Source organism: Carcharhinus amblyrhynchos, chromosome 8 (assembly GCF_965287045.1).
Source record: "Carcharhinus amblyrhynchos chromosome 8, sCarAmb.v2.hapA, whole genome shotgun sequence".
Taxonomy (NCBI): domain Eukaryota; kingdom Metazoa; phylum Chordata; class Chondrichthyes; order Carcharhiniformes; family Carcharhinidae; genus Carcharhinus; species Carcharhinus amblyrhynchos.
In genome coordinates this window covers 59,335,066-59,355,866 of record NC_137331.1, presented here as the reverse complement: position 1 = coordinate 59,355,866, position 20,801 = coordinate 59,335,066, and the positions used below count along the sequence as shown (strand labels likewise).

The window sequence follows — 20,801 nt, the reverse complement described above, 5'->3', positions numbered from 1 at the left end:
CACTTCCAAAGCAATCAAAAAGGCAAAATTGACAATGTTATTAAAAAGTCAATTCATACTCATATTGTTTAGCAAAGACCACAAGACCGTAAGTGATTGGAGCAGAATTAGGCCATTCAACCCATCGAGTCAGTTCCACCAACCAATCATGCCTGGTAAGCTTCTCAACCCCATTCTCCCACCTTTTCTCAGTAACTTTTGATCCGCTTACCAATCAAGAACCTATCAAACTCAGTGACCTGGCCTCCCCAGCCTCTGTGACAATGAATTCTATAGATTCACCACCCTCTGGCTGAAGAAATTCTTCCTCATCTCAGTTTCCCTTTACTCTGAGGCTGTGCTCTTAGATTTTAGTCCCTCCTACTAATGGAAACATCTTCCCCATGTCCACTCCATCCAAATCTTTCAGCTTTGAAAGAGTTCCATGCCAGAAAATAAAGCCCCTTATTTTTTGTAAAGTGTGTGGGGAAGAATTTAAATCAATTGGCTTAGCTTAACTAATACAGAACAATCTCACTTTAGCACACTGCTGTTGGTTCCCTTTTGTGTTTTAAATGGTAATTAATATGCAAGTTGATCTCACTTGTCCCACAGAATTGTTTCTACACAAACATACATAGAATAATGCAATATTTTAATAATTGCAGTCATACTACCCATTTGATAATCCATATCATATTTTATTGTGCACAAGAGATGGAAAGAACTACGTCAGGAGAAAGATCACCTGTTGCAGCTCACTATCACTAATTAACCGCAACTGCTTGAACAACGTGTTACATTGCACTTTGGCCTTATGTATGTGTGAGCCATGGTGTGTACTCAAACATGCAGTGAAGTTCCAGGGACTTAAACATTGATCCAATCAACTGAGGCGCATGCTGAAGTTGCACAATCCACCAATGCTATTCTAAAAAAAGCAGTATCACATGGGTCTGCAATAGTATAACTAAAAGACAAAACAACAGGTTTTCAATATGTCAAAGTCCATGAGATCATTCTGTGGAAACATTCCACCACTCTTCAGCTGCTTCCAACTAACTGAAAGGTCATAATTTGGCTAAGAACAAGTGTAGTGTTGACATGCTGTGCTTGGTTGAAGTCATTAGGTTACATTTTAGCTTCATTTGAAGAAATTTTTAAAAGTAGCATCTCCGCCTTTTGGCTAAGATGCAAATGAGATCAAGCCTTGGAGGAGAAGTTATACCTACTCCAATCAGCTTGGAGCATGTAGGTCAAGCCCAAGACAAGAGGTGAGAGCCCTGTCTTGTCAGATTGGATCGGCAATGTCTCAACTTGTTGGGACTCTGAATTGGACTTGATTTGATTGAATTAGAATAAAAATCTGAAGGAAGTTCAGTAGTTCATTCCTAAAATTTGCAAAGAAATATCTGATGGGCTAAATTTCCACTGTGATGCTTGGAAAGCAAACCAATTCATTTTCCTACAATCTAAACTGCATGGACACTTGCATCAAATCCCATCAAAATAGAACAAACTGGTAATTTAGAAGTACTAGCAGCATAATATGGACACTGCATTTCATTTCAGCTTCCTCTCAAAAATTCCAAATATTTTCCAAACTGATTATATTAATCATTCACTTAATGTAATCCAATTTTATAAATTTAAATCCACAAAACTGGGGGTATAGGAATGTGAATAGCTTTAATTGGTGATTTAACCCTTTGTTTGTCTTTTCATATTTGTCATGTGTTTAAGGGCCACCCTGTTTCATTCCAATGGCAATGCCACCTGCTTCAAAAGCGCAGTACTGGAAAACATATCCTCTCTCCAGATGTAAGCTGGCTCCAGCAATCTAAGTATTCTTAAGTGCCATGTACTAAACCTTAGACTCCGAAGTGAACAGCCTCATCTGGTCAATTGTACTAACTGCCCAACATTTTTCAACTAGTGTACAAAACAGTGAACATCTGATGTGCTTTGATTACTGAAATGAAAGGTAATCAAATTAACTGAAGTGCACGTAAGAAAAAAATTATGCTACAAGAGTCAAATATGAGGAGATTTAAGTTTTCTACGATTGATGGGACAAAACTGTATTAGTAAAGGTTCTACGTTTTAGCTGTGCAAAATGTAAAGATGGTGCTGAATACAACCTTATAAGTCTTATAAACTCATTTTTACTAAGCATTATTCCATGTTTTACATACATGAAACATGAGAGCCACCCCAGGTTCAACTAGAAAATGAAATAAGGAACAGCAGTCACTTTCATTTCTCTGCAAACATGTGAGTCAAGTTAAATTTTGAGTATATTGTAGGATTAGCTGCAACTGGCCCAGGCTAATGTTCTCGAGAGACAGGTTCAAATTTCACCAGGGCAGTGTGGAATTTAATTGATAAATCTGGAAATGAAAGCTAGATTCATTAATAGCGACAATGAAACTATAATTGATTATTGTAAAAACCCATTTGGTTCACTTATATTCTTTAAATGCCATCTTTATTTGGGCTGGCCTATATGCATCTCCAAACCCACAGCAATGTTTTGATTCTTAAATGTCCTGAAATGGCCTCGCAAACCACTCAGTTATGCTACTGAAAAGTCAAAAAAGAATTAAACAGGACTGATCATCCAGCATTGATCTCAGCACCAGAAGTAACTAAGGCACACTCAGTCCTGTCAACTTCGCAAAGTCCTTCTTACTAACACTTGGGATGTTGTGCTATTACTGGGCGGGCTGTCCCACAGACTAGGTCTAGCTTCAGCCTGATATAGTAATACTCACTAAATTATGTCTCACAATGTCCCAGACACCACATTGCAATCACTGGATACATCCTGTCCCACCAGCAGACTATCCAAAGGTGGTGGCATAGTGTATACAGTCAGGGAGGAGTTGCTCTGGGAATCATTAACATTGACTCAAAGTCTCATAGCATCAGCTCAAATATGGGCAAGGAAGCCTCCTGTTGATTATCACCTACTGTCCTTCCTCAACTAATTAATCTTCTGTGTTGGACACCAATTGGAAAAAGCACTGAGGATGGAAAAGGTACAGAATGCATTCAATGTCCATCACCAAGAGCGATTCAGTTCCATCACTACTTACTGAGCTGGCTGAGTGATGAAGGACATTGTTTCTAGACTGGTTCCCTAGTTGCTACAGGCCCAACAAAAGGGAAAAACCTACTTAGAAACAGAGTAGGCCATAGTGGTATTATTGCTAGATTATTAATCCAGAAACTCAACTAATGTTCTGGAGACCTGTGTTTGAATGTCACGGTGGCAGACGGTGGAATTTGAATTCAATAAAAAAAATTTTGGAATTAAGAATCTACTGATGACCAAGAAACCATTGTCAATTGTCAGAAAAATCCATGTGATTCACTAATGTCCTTTAGGGAAGGAAATCCGTCATCCTTACCTGGTCTGGCCTACATGTGACTCCAGAGCCACAGCAATATGTTTGACTCTCAAATACCAATTAGGGATGGGCAATAAATGCTGGCCAACCAATGACACCCATGTTCCACAAATGAATAAAAAAAAGGCTGATCATCTGACTCAGTACTCTGTTCCTGCATTCCCACCACCCCCCCCCCCCCCCCCCCCCGGTCCCATTCAACCCAAAAAGAGCTACATCTAACTCCTTCTTGAAGAAAACATACTAAGTTTTGGCTTCAACTGCTTTCTGTGGAATTCACCACTCTCTGGGTGAAGAAATTTCTCCCCATCTCAGTCCTAAATAGTCTATGCCTTATCCTCAGACTGTGACTGTTGGTTCTAAATTGAGTGGATTAGGATTATACTGACTGGAGTTTAGAATAAAGAGGGGATCTTATAAAAACCTATAAAATTCCAACAGGACTAGACAGGGTAGATGCAAAACAGATATTCCCGATGGTGGGGAACGATGGACAAGTTTTGGGGAGTCAGGAGGCGAGTTACTCCTGCAGTTTCTGAATACTGCAGCAAGTAACTCAGCTCCTGACTCCCCAAAGCCTGTCTACAATGCACAAATCAGGAGTGCGATGGATTGCTCCCTACTTGCCTCGATAGATGCAGCTCCAACAGCACTCAAGAAGCTTGACGCCATCTAGGTCAAAACAGCCCAGTTGATTGGCACAACATCCACAAACATTACTCCCTCCACCACCGACATTCAGTAGCAGCAGCGTGTACCATCTACAAGTTGCACTGCAGGAATTCACCAAAGATCCTTAGACAACACCTTCCAAACTCACAACCATGTCCATCTAGAAGAACAAGGGCAGCACATACATGGAAATACCACCACCTGAAGCTCCCCTACAAACAACTTATCATCCCGGCTTTGAAATATATCACCAATCCTTCGCAGTCACTAGGTCAAAATCCTGGAATTCCCTCCCTAACAGCATTGTGGATCAACCCACAGTAGGTGAACTACAGCATTTTAAGAAGGCAGCTGACCGCTACCTTCTCAAGAGCAACTAGGAATGGGCAATAAATGCTGGCCAGCCAGCAATGCCCATGTCCCATGGATGAATTTTAAAAAACCCTTTGCTGCATTCCCTCCACTGTCAACTCATCCTTCCTTAGACAAGGAGACCAAAACTGCACACAATATTGCAGGCATGGTCTCAACAAGGCCCTATATAACTGCAGCAGAACACCCCTACTCCTGTACTCGAATCCTGTCACTATGAAGGCCAATGTACCATTTTCCTTCTTCACTGCCTGCTGCACCTGCTCTGATGGAAATTTGCATCCCTTCCTACAATCTTTACATTCCCATGGATTCTTCACATTGTGACTGCATTCATGTTCTGACAGGTCAGATGATTGCCTGAGGGTTTGTCCACACACAGAATACGTGTACGGTTTCTTCCCACTGTGAATGCTGCACCTGTATGCTTACTTGCAGTGGCTGGTGTACAAGGACATACAGGTCTCATTGCACATTTCCCTCTCTCAATCTATAGCCATGCAGATAATAATCTGCCTTCCTGCTTTTCCTACCGAATTTGATTACATCACATTCAAACACATTCTATTTCATCTGTCCTGTACTCAGGAAGAGTTCATGACTGAAGGTGAAAAGGGCCCTGGCTGTTAAAGTGACCTAAATCAGGGATATTGGATGATTGGAGGACTGGGCTAGATGTTTCCAGAAGAGCTGCATGACAGAGCATGATGTGGTGATGTCGGCGTTGGACTGGGGTGAACACAGTAAGAAGTCTCACAACATTAGGTTAATGTCCAACAGGTTTATTTGGTTGCAAAAGCCACTAGCTTGCAGAGCACTGCTCCATCAGGTGAGTGGGATTTCAGTTCACAAACAGGGCACATAAAGACACAAAGTCAATTTACAAAATAATGGTTGGAATGAGAGTCTTTACAGATAATCAAGTCTTAAAGGTATAGACAATGTGAGTGGAGAGAGGGTTAAGCACAGGTTAAAGAGATGTGTATTGTCTCCAGGACAGTTAGTGAGAGTTTGCATGCCCAGGCAAGTCGTGGAGTTACAAATTGTGTGACATGAACCCAAGATCCCGGTAGAGACCGTCCTCATGTGTGCGGAACTTGGCAATCAGTCTCTGCCACGATGGCCACCTTGGAGAACGTTTACCTGAAGATCAGAGGCCGAATGCCCATGACTGCTGAAGTGTTCCCCAACAGGGAGAGAACACTGTTCCCTGGTGATTGTCAAGCGGTGTTCATTCATCCATTGTTGAAGCGTCTGCACGGTCTCCCCAATGTACCACGCTCGGGACATCCTTTCCTGCAGTGTATCAGGTAGATAACATTGGCCGAGTTGCAAGTGTATGTACCGTGTACCTGGTGGATGGTATTCTCACGTGAGATCATGGCATCCGCGTCGATGATCCGGCATGTCTTGCAGAGGTTGCTGTGGCAGGGTTGTGTGGTGTCATGGTCACTGTTCTCCTGAAGGCTGGGTAATTTGCTGTGGACAATGGTCTGCTTGAGGTTGTGTGGTTGTTTGAAGGCAAGAAGTGGGGGTGTAGGGAGGGCCTTGGCGAGATGTTCGTCTTCATCAATGTCATGTTGAAGGCTCTGAAGATGACGTCTTGGCTTCTCCACTCTGGGGAAATGCTGGACGACGAAGGATATTCTGTCCACTATGTCGCGTGTTTGTCTTCTGAGGAGGTTGGTGTAGTTTTTTGCTGTGGTGCGTCGGAACTGTCAATCGATGAGTTGAGCGCTATATCCTGTTCTTATGAGGGCATGTCGCAACACTACGGACTTCCTACAGAAACGCAGCACACATGGAACAGTTGAACTAGGAGCACTCCTTGTCACAATGGATGTCTCGGCACTCTACACCAGCATCCCCTACGATGATAGCATTGCCTCAGTACTCAACGCCGATAACTGCCAATCTTCAGATGCAATTTTACAACTCATCCGCTTCATCCTGGATCACAATGTCTTCATCTTTAACAACCGGTTCTTCATCCATACACAAAATAGCTATGGGGACCAAATTCCACCTCAACACGCAAACAGGAGTAAGCCATCTAGCCCTCCGAGCCCGCCCCGCCATTTAATAAGATCATGGCTGATCTGAAGCGGATCAGTTCCACTTTCCCGCTTTCTCCCCATAACCCTTAATTCCCTTGTCTACCAAAAACCTATCTACCTGTGTCTTAAATATATTTAGCGAGGTAGCCTCCACCACTTCAACGGGCAGAGAATTCCAGAGATTCACCACCCTTCGAGTGAAGAAGTTCCTCCTCAACTCCGTTCTAAACTGCACCCCCCTTATCTTGAGGCTGTGCCCTCTAGTCCTGCTGTCCTTTCTGAGAGAGAAGAATCTCTCTACCTCTACCCTATCCATCCCTTTCATTATCTTATATGTCTCTATATGATCCCCCCTCATCCTTCTAAACTCCAGCGAGTACAGACCCAGTCTATTTAGTCTCTCTTCATAGTCCAACCCCCTCATCTCTGGTATCAGACTAGTGAACCTCCTCTGCACTCCCTCCAAGGCCAAAATATCCTTGCGCAAGTGTGGCGACCAAAACTGCATAGAACTCCAGCTGTGGCCTCACCAATACCCTGCACAGTTGCAGCAAGACCTCCCTACTTATATATTCTATCCCCCTCACTATAAAGGCCAGCATCCCATTCGCCTTCTTGATCACCTGCTGCACCTGCAGACTGGGTTTTTGCGACTCATGCACAAGGACCACCAGGTCCCTCTGCACCGTAGCATGCAGCAGCTTTTCGCCCTTTAAATAGTAATCCCTCCTACTATTATTTCTGCCAAAGTGGATAACCTCACACTTGCTAACATTTTAGTCCATCTGCCAGGTCCTCACCCACTCGCTCAGCCTATCTAGATCCCTCTGCAGACTTTCCACACCCTCCGCACAATTTGCTTTTCCACTCATCTTTGTGTCATCAGCAAATTTCGTCACCCTGCACTCAGCCCCCTCCTCCAGATCATCTGTATAAATGGTAAATAGCTGAGGCCCCAGCACCGATCCCTACGGCATTCCACTTGTTACCAACCGCCAATCAGAATAGCACCCATTGATACCAACTCTCTGCCTCCTATTAGGCAACCAATCCTCTATCCATGCTAACACCTTACCCCCAACTCCTTGCCCCCTAACCTTCTGAAGCAACCTTTTGTGCGGGATCTTATCAAACGCCTTTTGAAAAATCGAGAAACACTACATCCACTGGTTCCCCTCTGTCTGCCGCACTAGTCACATCCTCATAGAAATCCAATAAATTCTTCATGCACAGGTTTGAACAAGACCTCTTCACCACACAGGGCCTTCAACCGATGCTATACACTAGATACATCGATGATATTTTCTTCCTTTGGACTCATGGTGAACAATCACTGAAACAACAATATGATGATATCAACAAATTCCATCCCACCATCAGACTTGCCATGGACTATTCTCCGGAATCAGTTACATTCTTGGACACACGCATCTCTAAGGACGGTCACCTTGGCACTTCACTGTACTGCAAGCCCATGGATAACCTCACAATGCTCCACTTCTCCAGCTTCCACCCTAAACACATTAAAGAAGCCATTCCATATGGACAAGCCCTCTGTATACACAGGATCGCAACAGACACCACCAGATGCTGAAAGATGCCCTCATAAGAACCGGATGTGGCGCTCAATTCATTGATCGACAGTTCCAATGCAACACAGCAAAAAACCGCACCAACCTCCTCAGAAGACAAACACAGGATACGGCGAACAGAGTACCCTTCATTGTCCAGTACTTCCCTGAAGCGGAGAAGCTACGACATCTTCTCCAGAGACTTCAACACGTCATTGATGAAGATGAACATCTCACCAAGGCCATCTCCCAACACAACTACTACTTGTCTTCAAACAGCCACACAACCTCAAACAGACCATCGTCCACAGCAAACTACCCAGCCTTCAGGAGAACAGTGACAACGACACCACACAATCCTGCCACAGCAACCTCTGCAAGACATGCCAGATCATCGACACGATGTCATCATCTCACATGAGAATGCGATCCACCAGGTACATGGTACATACACTTGCAACTTGGCCAATATTATCTACCTGATACATTCAGGAAAGGATGTCTCGAAGCATGGTACATTGGGGGGGACCGTGCAGATGTTACCACAATGGATGAATGAACACCGCTTGACAATCACCAAGCAAGAATGTTCTCTTCCTGTTGGGGAACACTTCGGCGGTTACAGGCATTCAGCCTCTCATCTTTGGGTAAGTGTTCTCTAAGGTGCCCTTCACAACACACAACAACAGAGTCGCTGAGCCAAGACTGATAGCCAAGTTCCGCACACATGAAGACAGCCTTAACCGGGATCCTGGGTTCATGTCACACTATCTGTAACCTCCACGACCTGCCTGGGCTTTGGCCACTTTGGCAGGAATAATAGTAGGAGGAACTACTATTTAAAGGGCGAAAAGCTGCAGCATGCTACGGTGCAGAGGGACCTGGGGGGTCCTTGTGCATGAGTTGCAAAAACCCAGCCTGCAGGTGCAGCAGGTGATCAGGAAGGCAAATGGGATGCTGGCCTTTATAGCAAGGGGGATTGAATATAAAAGCAGGGAGATCTTGCTGCAACTGTACAGGGCACTGGTGGGGCCGCACCTGGAGTAGTGTGTGCAGTTTTGGTTGCCGCACTTGCGCAAGGATATTTTGGCCTTGGAGGGAGTGCAGAGGAGGTTTACTAGGCTGATACCAGAGATGAGGGGGTTGAACTATGAAGAGAGGCTGAATAGACTGGGTTTGTACTCGTTGGAATTTAGAAGGATGAGGGGGGATCTTATAGAGACATATAAGATGATGAATGGGATGGATAGGGTAGAGGTAGAGAGATTCTTCCCGCTCAGAAAGGACAGCAGGACTAGAGGGCACAGCCTCAAGATAAGGGGGCGGGGGGGCAGTTTAGAACGGAGTTGAGGAGGAACTTCTTCACTCGAAGGGTGGTGAATCTCTGGAATTCTCTGCCCATTGATGCGGTAGAGGCTACCTCGCGAAATATATTTAAGACACGGGTGGATAGGTTTTTGGTAGGTAGAATTAAGGATTATGGGGAGAAAGCGGGAAAGTGGAACTGAGCCACTTCAGATCAGCCATGATCTTATTGAATGGCGGGGCAGGCTTGAAGGGCTAGATGGCCTACTCCTGCTTCTATTTCTTATGTTCTTACGGCTTGCAAAATCTCACTAACTGTCCAGGCTGGAGAAAATACACATGTCTTTAACCTGTGCTTAACCCTCTCTCCAATCACATTATTTGTACCTTTAAGTCTTGACTCGCATTCTAATCATTATTTTATAAATTGAGTTTGTGTCTTTATATGCCCTGTATGAACTATATGAACTCAAATCCCACTCACTTGACGAAGGAGCAGTGTTCTGAAAGCTAGTGGCTTTTGTTACCGAGTAAACCTGTCGGACTTTAACCTGGTCTTGTGAGACTTCTTACAGTGACAAAGCATGACCAGAGCCATCAAGATTCTTTGCAAAATGCTGCTCAGCCTGAACTGCATTCAAGGTGTTGAGTGGGTCAGGCATGTAAAGTGCTTCCTCAGATACCTCATCCTTTCAACCTGAACCAGCTCTTGGAATTCCTTCATGTCATTCCACTCTCTACGTGCAGGTTTCCTGTAAAGACTACTCTTGCACACCCTCCACTTCCTCTCCTTTGTCTGCTGTTCGGACACACTGGTGTTTCATCTTGCTAAATGGAGAAGGTGGGAATCCTTGTTCAGAGGTTCTCTATACGGTAGTCCTTCCTTTGTCCGGTGAGGATTTGGCATGGAGGGTGCTGCGTGTGGTAATTCCATACAATAGATTGTTGATTCATGGAGTCCCAGGCAGCCCGTAATTTTTGTAGCCAGGAGGAATCTGTCTTTCACATCTATGTTGGAGGCGCAAGATTGCAGCCCTCTTTCATTATCTGAGGAAATTGCTTTGCAATTTCTAGCTGCATTTTGGTGCCATGTCCTTGACCAGTGGTGATGTGTGTGAAGAGAAGTGGGCAGAGCAGGGGATCACTTTGTGGGACTGCTATGAGACCTGGCCAACGTAGCCATCAACAGATCCTGGAATAGAACGCAGGTGGGGTCAGTGTGGTTGCTTGACCTTTCTACCCGTCTCTCTTACATGGCCATGTCTACACCGGTGTCCCTGGAAAGGGAGCACACAATGTCCACCAGTGCACTTGTGGTTTTACACAGCAGGTGGATGCCAGGAAACATGGAGTGCAACATCACCCCTAAAAATGCCACCTTAACTTGGTTAAGTTTCCTTTTAAAATTCTTAGTTTTTGTTACATCATACTCATAGATCATAAACAGAATCTTACAGTGTAGAAAGAGGCCATTCAGCCCATTGATTCTGTACTGACCACAATCCCACCCATAACCCCATATATTTACCTAGCTAGTCCCTCTGACAGTAACGGACAATTTAGTATTGCCAATCCACCTGACCCGCGCATCTTTGGACTGTGGAAGGAAACCCGGAGGAAACCCACGCAAACATGGGTAGAACATGCAGACTCCACATAAACTGTGGCCCAAGCTGGGAATCGAACCTGGGTCCCTGGCGCTGGTGAGACAGCAATGCTTGTCACCATGTCACCTGTTTCACTAGGGGCACTTAGTTTTGCTTTATTTGCAACCTTCTGACTGGAGCAAAAGAGGTCCAAACTAAAACTGTGGTAAAGTTAGGAGGTGTATGTGTGTTAGGTGAACTCTGTAAATTAGTATGAAAGTGCATAAAGATTGGCTCCAGATTTATCCTTCAGCAACTGGCTTTCTGGATTAGAACATAAATGAGTAGCCACAACTCTCTGGAAGAAAGAGCATCAGTAAACACTTTCAATGAAGAAATTTCTCACCTCAGTTCTAAATAGAAAATCTTTATTCTCAGATTGTGACCCCAGTTCTAGACTCCCTTACTGGGGAATAAAGCCTCCCAGTATCTACCCTGTCAATAATAAATAACACAAAAAATGCTGGAAAAATAATTCAGCAGATTCTGGCAACATCTATGGAGACAGAAAGAGTTAACTTTTGAGTCCATGTGAGTCTTAAGAGCTAAAGAGGAGTAGAATTGTGATTATGTAGTTGGAAAGGGGTGTAGAGAAGATGGAGCAGAATGGAATAGTGGCATAAAGGTAAGTGGCATACAATAAATGGCAAGCAACAGGAAGGTTGAAGCCATGTTTGTGGTGTGAGCAAAGGTGTTCCACAAAGCAGTCACCCTGTCTTCGTTTGATATCCCCAATGTAGAGGAGACTGCATTGGGAGCAGTGAACACAGTAAACCACATTGAAGAAGGTGCAAATGAAATGCTGCTTCAACTGAAAGGAATGTTTGGGACCTCGGACAGTGAGGAGGGAGAAGGTAAAGGAGCAGGTGTTGCATCTTCTGTGATTACAGGAGAAGGTGCAGTGGGAAGGGGATAAAGGATTTGGGATGGTGGTGGTGTGGACCAGGGTGTCATGGAGGTAGTGGTCCTTGTGGAATAATGACAAGGGAGGGTGGTGAGGGGAAGATGTGTTTCATGATGGCATCATGAAGAGGATGATTATTTGAGTGTGGAGACTGATGGAGTGAAAAGTGAGGACAAGAGGGACCCATCAGGATTATGGGAGGGAGGGAGGGAAAGGGGTGAGGAGAGAGGTGCGAGAGATGAGTCGAACAAGGTGGAGTGCCCTATCAATCAACCACAGTGCCGGGGGGGGGGGGGGGGGAGGGGGGGGGGGGGGAGGGGCGGGGGGGAATAGACCCTCATCATGGAGGTGGCATCATCAGAACAGATGCTACGGAGGCAGAGAAAGTAGGAAACGGGGATGGAGTCCTTACCTCTCATTCCTCTAACCCTGCAAAATATTTCCTCATCGCACATTCCTCACATGCCAGGAATCAGTCTGGTAAACCTGGCTGCACCTGCTCTAAGACAAGTACATCCTTCCTTAGGTAAGGCGACAAAAACTGTACACAGTACTCAAAAGGTGCTCTCACCAAGACCCTTCATAATTGTAACAAAATTTCTTTATTCTTTTACTCCATTCCTTTTCCAATAATTTCCTAATTGCTTTTCCTGTGTGTTAACTTTCTGTAATATGTATACAAAGCCACCAGTTCTTTCTGAATACCAACATATTCCAGTCTCTCACCATTTAAAAAATATTCTGGTTTTCTGTTTTTTCATAGAAAACTGGATAACTTTGCACTCACCCCAATGTTGCCACCTGCCATGGCCTTGCCCACTCTCTCAGCAGCCTCTCTGCATTCTCTTCACCATTTACTTTCTCATCTAACTTTGTATTGTCAGCCAACTTGGTACACCTAGTCATGAGTATTAATCCCACTATTTATAGACTGCCAACCTGAATAAGTCTCATTTATTCCTACACTCTTTTTTGTCCTTTAATAAATCCTCAATCCACACCTTTTATATTACCCTAATCATACGTGTCCTAATTTTAAGTAATACCTTTATGTGGCACCTTATCAGATTTTGAAGTCCCTGCTTATCCATTCAACTATTTACATAATTAAAAAACTAATAGATTGATCAATCACAAGTTCCCTTTCATAAATTCTTATTCTCTCTGTTTAATCAAATTTACGGTATCCTAAGAGCCCTTCAATACCTTCGTAGCTTGTTTCTAGCATTTTGCCTAATACTGATGTTAGGTTAGATGACCAATAGTTCCCTGTTTTCTCTTGTCTTCTTTTCTTAAATACTGTTTTTATGGTTGTTATTTTCCTATCCTCCAGAACTGTTTTTGAATCTAGGGAATTCTGCATCCACTATTTTTGCAGCTACTTCTTTTAAAACACCAGGATCAGGTCACCAAGTCCAGGGGTTTTGTTATCCATTAATTCCATTATTTTTTCCAAAGCTATTTCTTTACTTATATTGTACCGATTTCTTTGAAGTTCCTTATCCTCACCATACTTTTGATTCTCCATTATTTCCAGATTATTTTGGTGTTTTCTACAGTGAAGAGAGATGCAAACATGAAAGAAATGTTATTTCCTTATTCCCCATTATAATTTCATTGTCTCTGTCGCTAATGCGCTCATGGCTATTTTCACTAATCTCTTCTTATTAGTTAGTATATGTACTGAAATGGTTACAATTTGTTATGTCTGTTGTTAGTTTATTCTCACATTTTCTTTCCTCATCAGTTTCTTGATCCTCTATTTGCTGAATTTTAAAATCCTCAATCCTCAGGTTTATTATTTTTTGGTAATATTAAGAGCCTCTTCCTTAAATTGATTACTATGTTTAACTCCTTTTATTAATCATATCTGGTACATTTCCCCTGTGCCTTAAAGGAATGTATATTTGTTGCAAATTATGTATTAATTCGTTAAAGGCCAGTCATTGCTTGTTGACTGTCATATTATTAACATAGTTTCCCAAACTACCTGAGACATCTCACCTCTCATAGCTTCATAATTTGGTTTGTAAAGATCTAAGACGCCAGTTTCAGGCTTAAATTAAATTTTCTGTCATTTCATGGTCACTTGCCCCTAAAGATTTTTTAACCATAAAACTATGCATAAATCATTTGTCATTGTGGAAAACTAGATCTAAAATAGCCTGTTTTCTAGTTCGTACTCTAGATCATTCTTTCAAGGAACAATGATACATTCAATGAATTTGTCCTCCACACTATTATTGATTGCCTGGTCTATTTGAAGATTAAAACCCCCCCACATTTATTCTATTACCTTCCTCAACAACAACTGTTAGGAGACATTTAAACAACCCCAACAATATTTTCTGCTCTTGCTGTTTCATAGCTCAACCCAAGTTGATTTGTCTTGATTTGCTGAGCAAAGGTCCTTTTTCTCTGCAGTTTTTATCCAACCTTTTATTGTTAGAGCGATCTTTCTTTTCCAATTTGACTGTATCCTCTAAATGTTAATTATCCTGGAATGTTTAGCACTCAATCTTGGTCATATTGCAACTGCATCTCTGTAACGGCTATTAAATCAAACCTATTAATTTATATCTGTGCCATTAATTCATCTAATCCATTGCAAAAGCTTTGTGCATTCTCAGACCAAAAGTAAACTCACATTGGGAAAAGAAAATACAACTCTAGAATTACAAGGCTAATATTATTGCACCAGTCTATTAATTTCAATTTTCACGGAAGATAAACAGAACTGTAGAACATGGTCACAAAATCTGAGTAACGATTCCAGAATCTATTATAATAATACCGGATCAGTCACTGTAGGCCCAGGGCCCTAGTAGTACGCCTAGATTTATTTACATTGCAATAATACTGATCTTTGGACTTTGAATCATGGCCTACACAAAACTTAACTGTGGAAGTTCAAGGCTTCGGCTTATGAATGCAGCATATAAAATCTAACTAATGTTAAATCAAGTTCTTCAAAACTCCACTGATGTTTTACAACTCTATTGTATTTTGAAAGCACATTAATTACATCATGAAGTGGCACAATTTGTTTACTTTAATACTTAATTCTATGTGAATACCTGAAATAATCAATTTTCAGTTTCAACACATCAACAGTTACATCACTGCTCACTATCTGCTTATAACTTGACCTCAAGACATGCCCTCATAAACAAGCAAACAAACAGTGTTGCAGCCTTGCAGCACAGTCTACTTTACCTCTTAAAATTAATATTTATTCTAAATAAACCAGTACCTATTTCAAAATATTGTTATTGGTTCTTTGGCTTCACAATACCAAGTCAAACATGAAATATTATTCTTCCATTATCTTTCACTTTCAGGTGTTGAATGAACTAAATCAAGGTATATTTTTAGCATTCAACTTTAGACTTCCATCTTGAGGTTTACTTTTTCCTTTGACTAACTACCAATATGCAGTGCTATCACAAAGCTATCCCTAGATAAATTAACTGAAATGAAAAAAATAAGATAATATAACTTCTCACCCATTAAAGTTGCTAGAAGACAGAGGGAAGACATTTCAAGATCAATATGGTCTTGCATATCCTTAACAGAAGCTCTACCAGATGCTTCAGGTTCTTCAGTTTTCCAGGAATGAGCTGCAGATGTTGAAGCAGCAGGAACAGTTTCTTTGCTGTCTTTTAAAATCTCCACAGAAACACGATCACCATGTTGCAGGAGCAAAACCTCATTTTCCCATCCCACTTTAGGTGGCTGCAGTTCCTTTGGAGGAAAGCCATGTCGTATGCATTGCAAATGTGGAGGAACGTTAAACTCTTTAGCTATGCTTTCTTGAAATTCTGAAAACGTTACAGATGTTTGAAGGGTCAGTGTCGCCTGTCTCCCGTCACTAGTGGTTACTCTAATCTTTTTTTCCTTGGTAGGTGATGCGGAATAAGGGGACTTGATGGGAGTGGCTGGGGCAGATGATGATCCATCTTTAACAATTCCAGGCGAAGGTGGTTGGCCTGGTACCTTTTGATCCTGGCGTAATTTGTCAGTTTTCCGCTTTTGCACAATAGCTGCATGGTCAGTAATATTCTGCTGAATACCTCGTTCAGTTTTACTCATGTTCAATTCTTCTTTATGCAGAGTCTTTGATTTCTGGCCCATTAAAATAATTTTGGTGGGTAAATGAGGCTCTGATACTGGTTCATCTTGCAAGTCACCAACTCTACGACTATGTGCCCCTTCAACAGTGACTGGAGTATATTCATCAGGATTCTTTTTGGCAGTATGATGTAATATGGTGTTAACAACCTTCTGAATCAAGATTTCACTTCCAAATTCACCAGGAAAATGCTTGGTAACAAGCTTCATAGCAACATCATAAACATTGCTGTTTAGAGCCATCTCACTTTCATACTGAAACCAATAAACAGTTTCTCGAACCACCCTTCCATTCCATTCCAAAGTAATTGGGAATGCTTCAGGTAAGTTATCATATTCCTTTCCTTCCCAATAATGCTTGTAGCCACAGCCACATTTACCTCCAGCAGATCTGGTATTAGTTCGATCTCCATCTAAGTACACAACAGAACCATCTCCTCTAACATGGCGCATGGAAGTGCCATGACACCAGTTGCATGATGTTAAATGACTCAAATTATAATCTGGCACCAATACATCTTCTTTAGGGTCATATGAGCAGACCAAGTGGTTAACAGGAAAGCTATAATTTTTGTCTGGCTTCAGTTGGCCATGAGTGCTTGTAGCTAAGTTGTACAGTTTTCCTCCTGGAGCTAGCCATTCTGTAGGCACATGAAGCTCAGAAAGAGCACCACAAATCAAACATTTCTGCAAACGATTTTCAATTACAGCTTTCTTTGCAGCTTCAGTAACATCTTCAGGCTGTATTCCAATCACCCCTGTCCTTCTGTATATATACTGATGAACATCTGCTACCAGAGAAGGGTGGATATCATGCATCTTCAAGAAAATTTCTTCCATCGCAGCAACCAGCCTCTGCAAGTACTTGTCCTGCAAACTTCGGTCACCTCCTAATGTACAGCTGTCATCTTCAAACTGTATGTACTTCCTAATAAGCTCCTGTGGGACACCCCAGGCTTTAGGCAACAGTTTTAAAGGAAGCCTGGGTAAAGGACCCTTTTTTATTCCAACCAAAGGTATATAATGGTTGCGCCCTGAACTGCTCCATGCAATGCAAATAGGTTTATTAAGCTGTCCATCCTTTCCCCAACATTTTTCTTCAGGAACTAATCCTGGGAGAAACGTAGCTGAATAATCACCACAACTTCTCATTCCACTCAGAGAATCTAGCAAAATGATTGGACGATGCAATACATTGGCCAAACCAAATATATGAATGTTACGCAGACCTAAAGGGACTCCTTCAGGAGGAACAAACAAAGGATCGCACTCATTAATGATATCCTCCCATTCTGCTGCATCAATGAAGTCATGAAATAATGCCTTATAACGATCCAGGTTTAGCTTAAAGTGCTGTTTGAGATTTTCACGCAAAGCATGCCAGAAAAGTTCTCTGCCTACCAAAGCCCTGGAAACAGCATGAACTAAACAATGGCCATCACCATCAACGTGAACAGGGATTAAACATTCTTGATTACTATTTGCCTTCTTGATCTCCTCAAGAGTATCGTGGAGGTACAACAGACTCCCTGAGCGGTCTTTCCCATAGCCCATGGTCCCAATGTGCTCTGGATCAATAAGGAAAGCTCTGTCACCCAACAAGGCACAATCAAACATCTCCCCTTGGTTCATCGCTCTCAAGAGTTTGGCCTTCCCAGTTTGTTTATCCATGCCATACCGGGTCAGTATAGGAGACAGCAGCTTACAGTGGTAATTGGACAGTCCCATTACTTTCACCATTTCCGTGCCCTTTTTGGGGGCCGTGACTCCCAGCAAAGCATTCCTCAGCAGGTTGTGCAGCACCACGTCTGGGTCGGTGACTTCCTCTACATTCAGCAGGTTCCTTTGTTCATGGCGCTGGCCGCATTCGGTGCATTCTATACTGACTCCATAGGCTGGGAAAAACAGACGAGCCTGGCACTTGGGATCCGGACACGTACCCGACAGAATACGTTTGTCTTTTTTCTTAGATCCTTGCAACATTGTCTCATTGACTGTTCCTGGCTATGATAAAAACAGTCTATGTATTTTTAGTCGTTAATGCTCACAGTGTCATGGTCAGTTGATAAGGAGAAAGGCTGTTCCTGTCACTAATATTCTTTACGGGGAGATGAAACGCGGAAGTACTCAGTTTCCTTCTCTTTCTCCTTCCACTCTCAGTTTCCGTTATTAAACGAAACGAAACAAGTCTCCTTTACTGAAGGCAGGAGACAGCGGCGAGCAGCGGGAGGGCACGGGCACGCATGCGCCCGCAACGCGCTGCATGTCGGGGATAGTAGTTTCCGACTGAAGGTACTGCCGTTTGTCTGCAGGGGGTGTGCGCAGCTTTGGAACTACATTTCCCGGAGTGCATTGCGACAACCAGCAGACTATCCATTGAGCGGAGGGCTCGAACTGCTGGACAAGCGAAAGGTGTGCTGGGAGTGGAGGTGATGGTTATGTGTCAGGCTTGTTTTTTATTTCGCTTTTGATGTGGTAATTTTGAATGTCAGCCACAATAGGAATTCTGCTTCCTTGATCTTGTGGCTTGATCAACCTAATTAAATTATTTCGTATTATTTTTATTGGCTAATTTCACTTCACGATACGAAGTGTGGTGTGTGCTGTAGCCTTTCAAATGTCTTTCCTTCCTGCAGTGTGAAGAGATGAAGAAGTGTCGGTTTAGAATGAGCTCTAAGGCCTGCTCCGTGGTTACTAAGGAGAAGCCGATGTCATAGTTACCGTCATTGTCAAGGTGTGATGACGTTTCACCTTCACTGCGCTTGCGCAAGAATCGCCGATGACTACCGTTCATGGTTTGCTGTTGCGATGTGATGACGTCAACACAATTTTGTCTCCCTCTCCCTCCCCCACCCAGTCCTGGAGGATTAATGGTGTTAAGTGAAGAAGATGGGAGTCAGGATGGTGTGAGAAAACTCGTTGCCACACTCTTAGTCATATAGCACAGAAACAGGCCTTTTGGCCCACCATGTCTATGCTAGCCATCAAACACCACTCTACAGTAATCCCATTTACAGGCTCTTGGTCCATAATCAACTATACCTTCATGATTTAAATGACCTTCTGATTGCTCTTTAAATGTTGTGACAGACCTGTCTCCAGCATCCTCTCGAGCAGCGTGTTTCATATTTCCACTATCTTCTAGGTGAAAATGTTTTTCCTCAGATCCCTCTTAAACTATTTCTCACCTTTAAAACCTATGCCTTCTGGTCTTAGATACCTCTGTCATGGGAAAAAAGACTCTTATGATTTGTCCTATCTATGTCCCTCAGTTTTGTATACCTCTATCAGATGTGTCCTCTCTTCCAAGTGGCACAGTGGTCAGCACTGCTGCCTTACAGTGTCAGAGACCTAGTTCAATCCAACCTCGGGTAACTGGAGTTTGCACATTCTCCTCATGTCTGAATGAGTTTCCTCCGGGTGTTCTGGTTTCCTCCCACATTACAAAGTCATGCAGTTAGGTTGACTGGCAATGTTAAATTGCCCCTTAGTGGCTGAAGGTGTGTAGGTTTGGGGGATTAATAACTTGTGGTTATGGGGATAGGACCTGAGTGAGATGCTCTGTTGGAGAGCCAGTCGGTGCAGAGTCAATGGGCCGAATTGCCTCCTGTACTGTAGAGCTTCTAGGAGGCTATCCATTCTCCTCATAGCTGAAAATTTCCATCCCAGGCAACATACTGGTGAACCTCCTCTGCACCCTCTCCAATGCAATCACATCCTTCCAAAAGTTTGGTAACCAGTACATAATACTCCGTTTGTGGCCTAAGCAATATTTTATAAAGTTGTTAGGCGGGAGGAAAAAGTAGCTCTGCTGATTAAGGATAGCATCAGGGTGGTAGCAAGGGATGATATTGGAGCCAAGGAGCAGAAAGTGGAATCATTGTGGGTAGAGATTAGGAACAGCAAAGGGAGGAAGACGCTGGTGGGTGTCGTCTATAGACCCCTGAATAATGATCTGGAGTTGGGGCGGGCTGTTAACGTGCAAATAAGTGCGGCGTGCAGGAATGGGACGGCCGTAGTTATGGGGGATTTCAATCTACATATAGATTGGTCGACCCATGTTGGACGCGGTGGGCTCAAGGAGGAGTTTTTGGAATGCTGCCGGGATAGTTTCCTGGAACAGTGTGTGTTGGAGCCGACGAGGGAGCGAGCTATCTTGGATCTGGTATTATGTAATGAGGCAGGTAGAATTAGGGACCTTGCGGTGAAGGATCCTCTTGGGGAAAGTGATCATTGTATGGTGGAGTTTCTGGTGCAGGTGGAGGAGGAGAAAGTGCGTTCCCGGACGCGCGTCCTTTGTTTGAACAGAGGGGAGTACGGTAGGATGAGAGAGAAATTGGTGAATGTGGACTGGGGGAGCGCGTTGGAAGGTAGGTCTGCTGAGGAGCAGTGGAGGATCTTTAAGGAGATCTTTCTTGGTGCTCAGCAGAAATTTATTCCGATGGTCAAAAAGGACCGTAGGAGGAGAGGTAATAAGCCGTGGATAACGAAGGAGGTGAAGTAAAGCGCTAAATTAAAAGCGGATGTGTTTAGAGTAGCTAAGAGTAGTGGGTGAGAAGAGGATTGGGAGAGGTTTAAATGTCAACAAAGATTGACAAAGAAGTTGATAAAGAAGGGTAGGATAAACTATGAAGCTGGGCTAGCGCTTAATATAAAAAAGGATAGCAAGAGTTTTTATAAATATATAAAAAGGAAGAGGCTGGCTAGGGTGAACGTTGGTCCCTTAGAGGATGAGAAGGGGGACTTAGTGG

The 20,801-nt window shown here is 43.2% G+C and overlaps 1 protein-coding gene across 1 annotated transcript in view; it reads right to left on the bottom strand.

The window, feature by feature from the left end:
- vcpip1 (valosin containing protein (p97)/p47 complex interacting protein 1) overlaps nucleotides 1-18,270 on the bottom strand; it is a 41,362-nt gene extending 23,092 nt beyond the window's left edge. The window contains exon 1 of the mRNA XM_080194140.1: nucleotides 15,426-18,270. Within this exon, the coding sequence (XP_080050266.1) occupies nucleotides 15,426-18,033 (2,608 nt within the window). The 5' untranslated portion in view covers nucleotides 18,034-18,270. The remainder of the gene's footprint in view (nucleotides 1-15,425) is intronic.
- Between the last annotated feature and the right edge of the window lie 2,531 nt (nucleotides 18,271-20,801).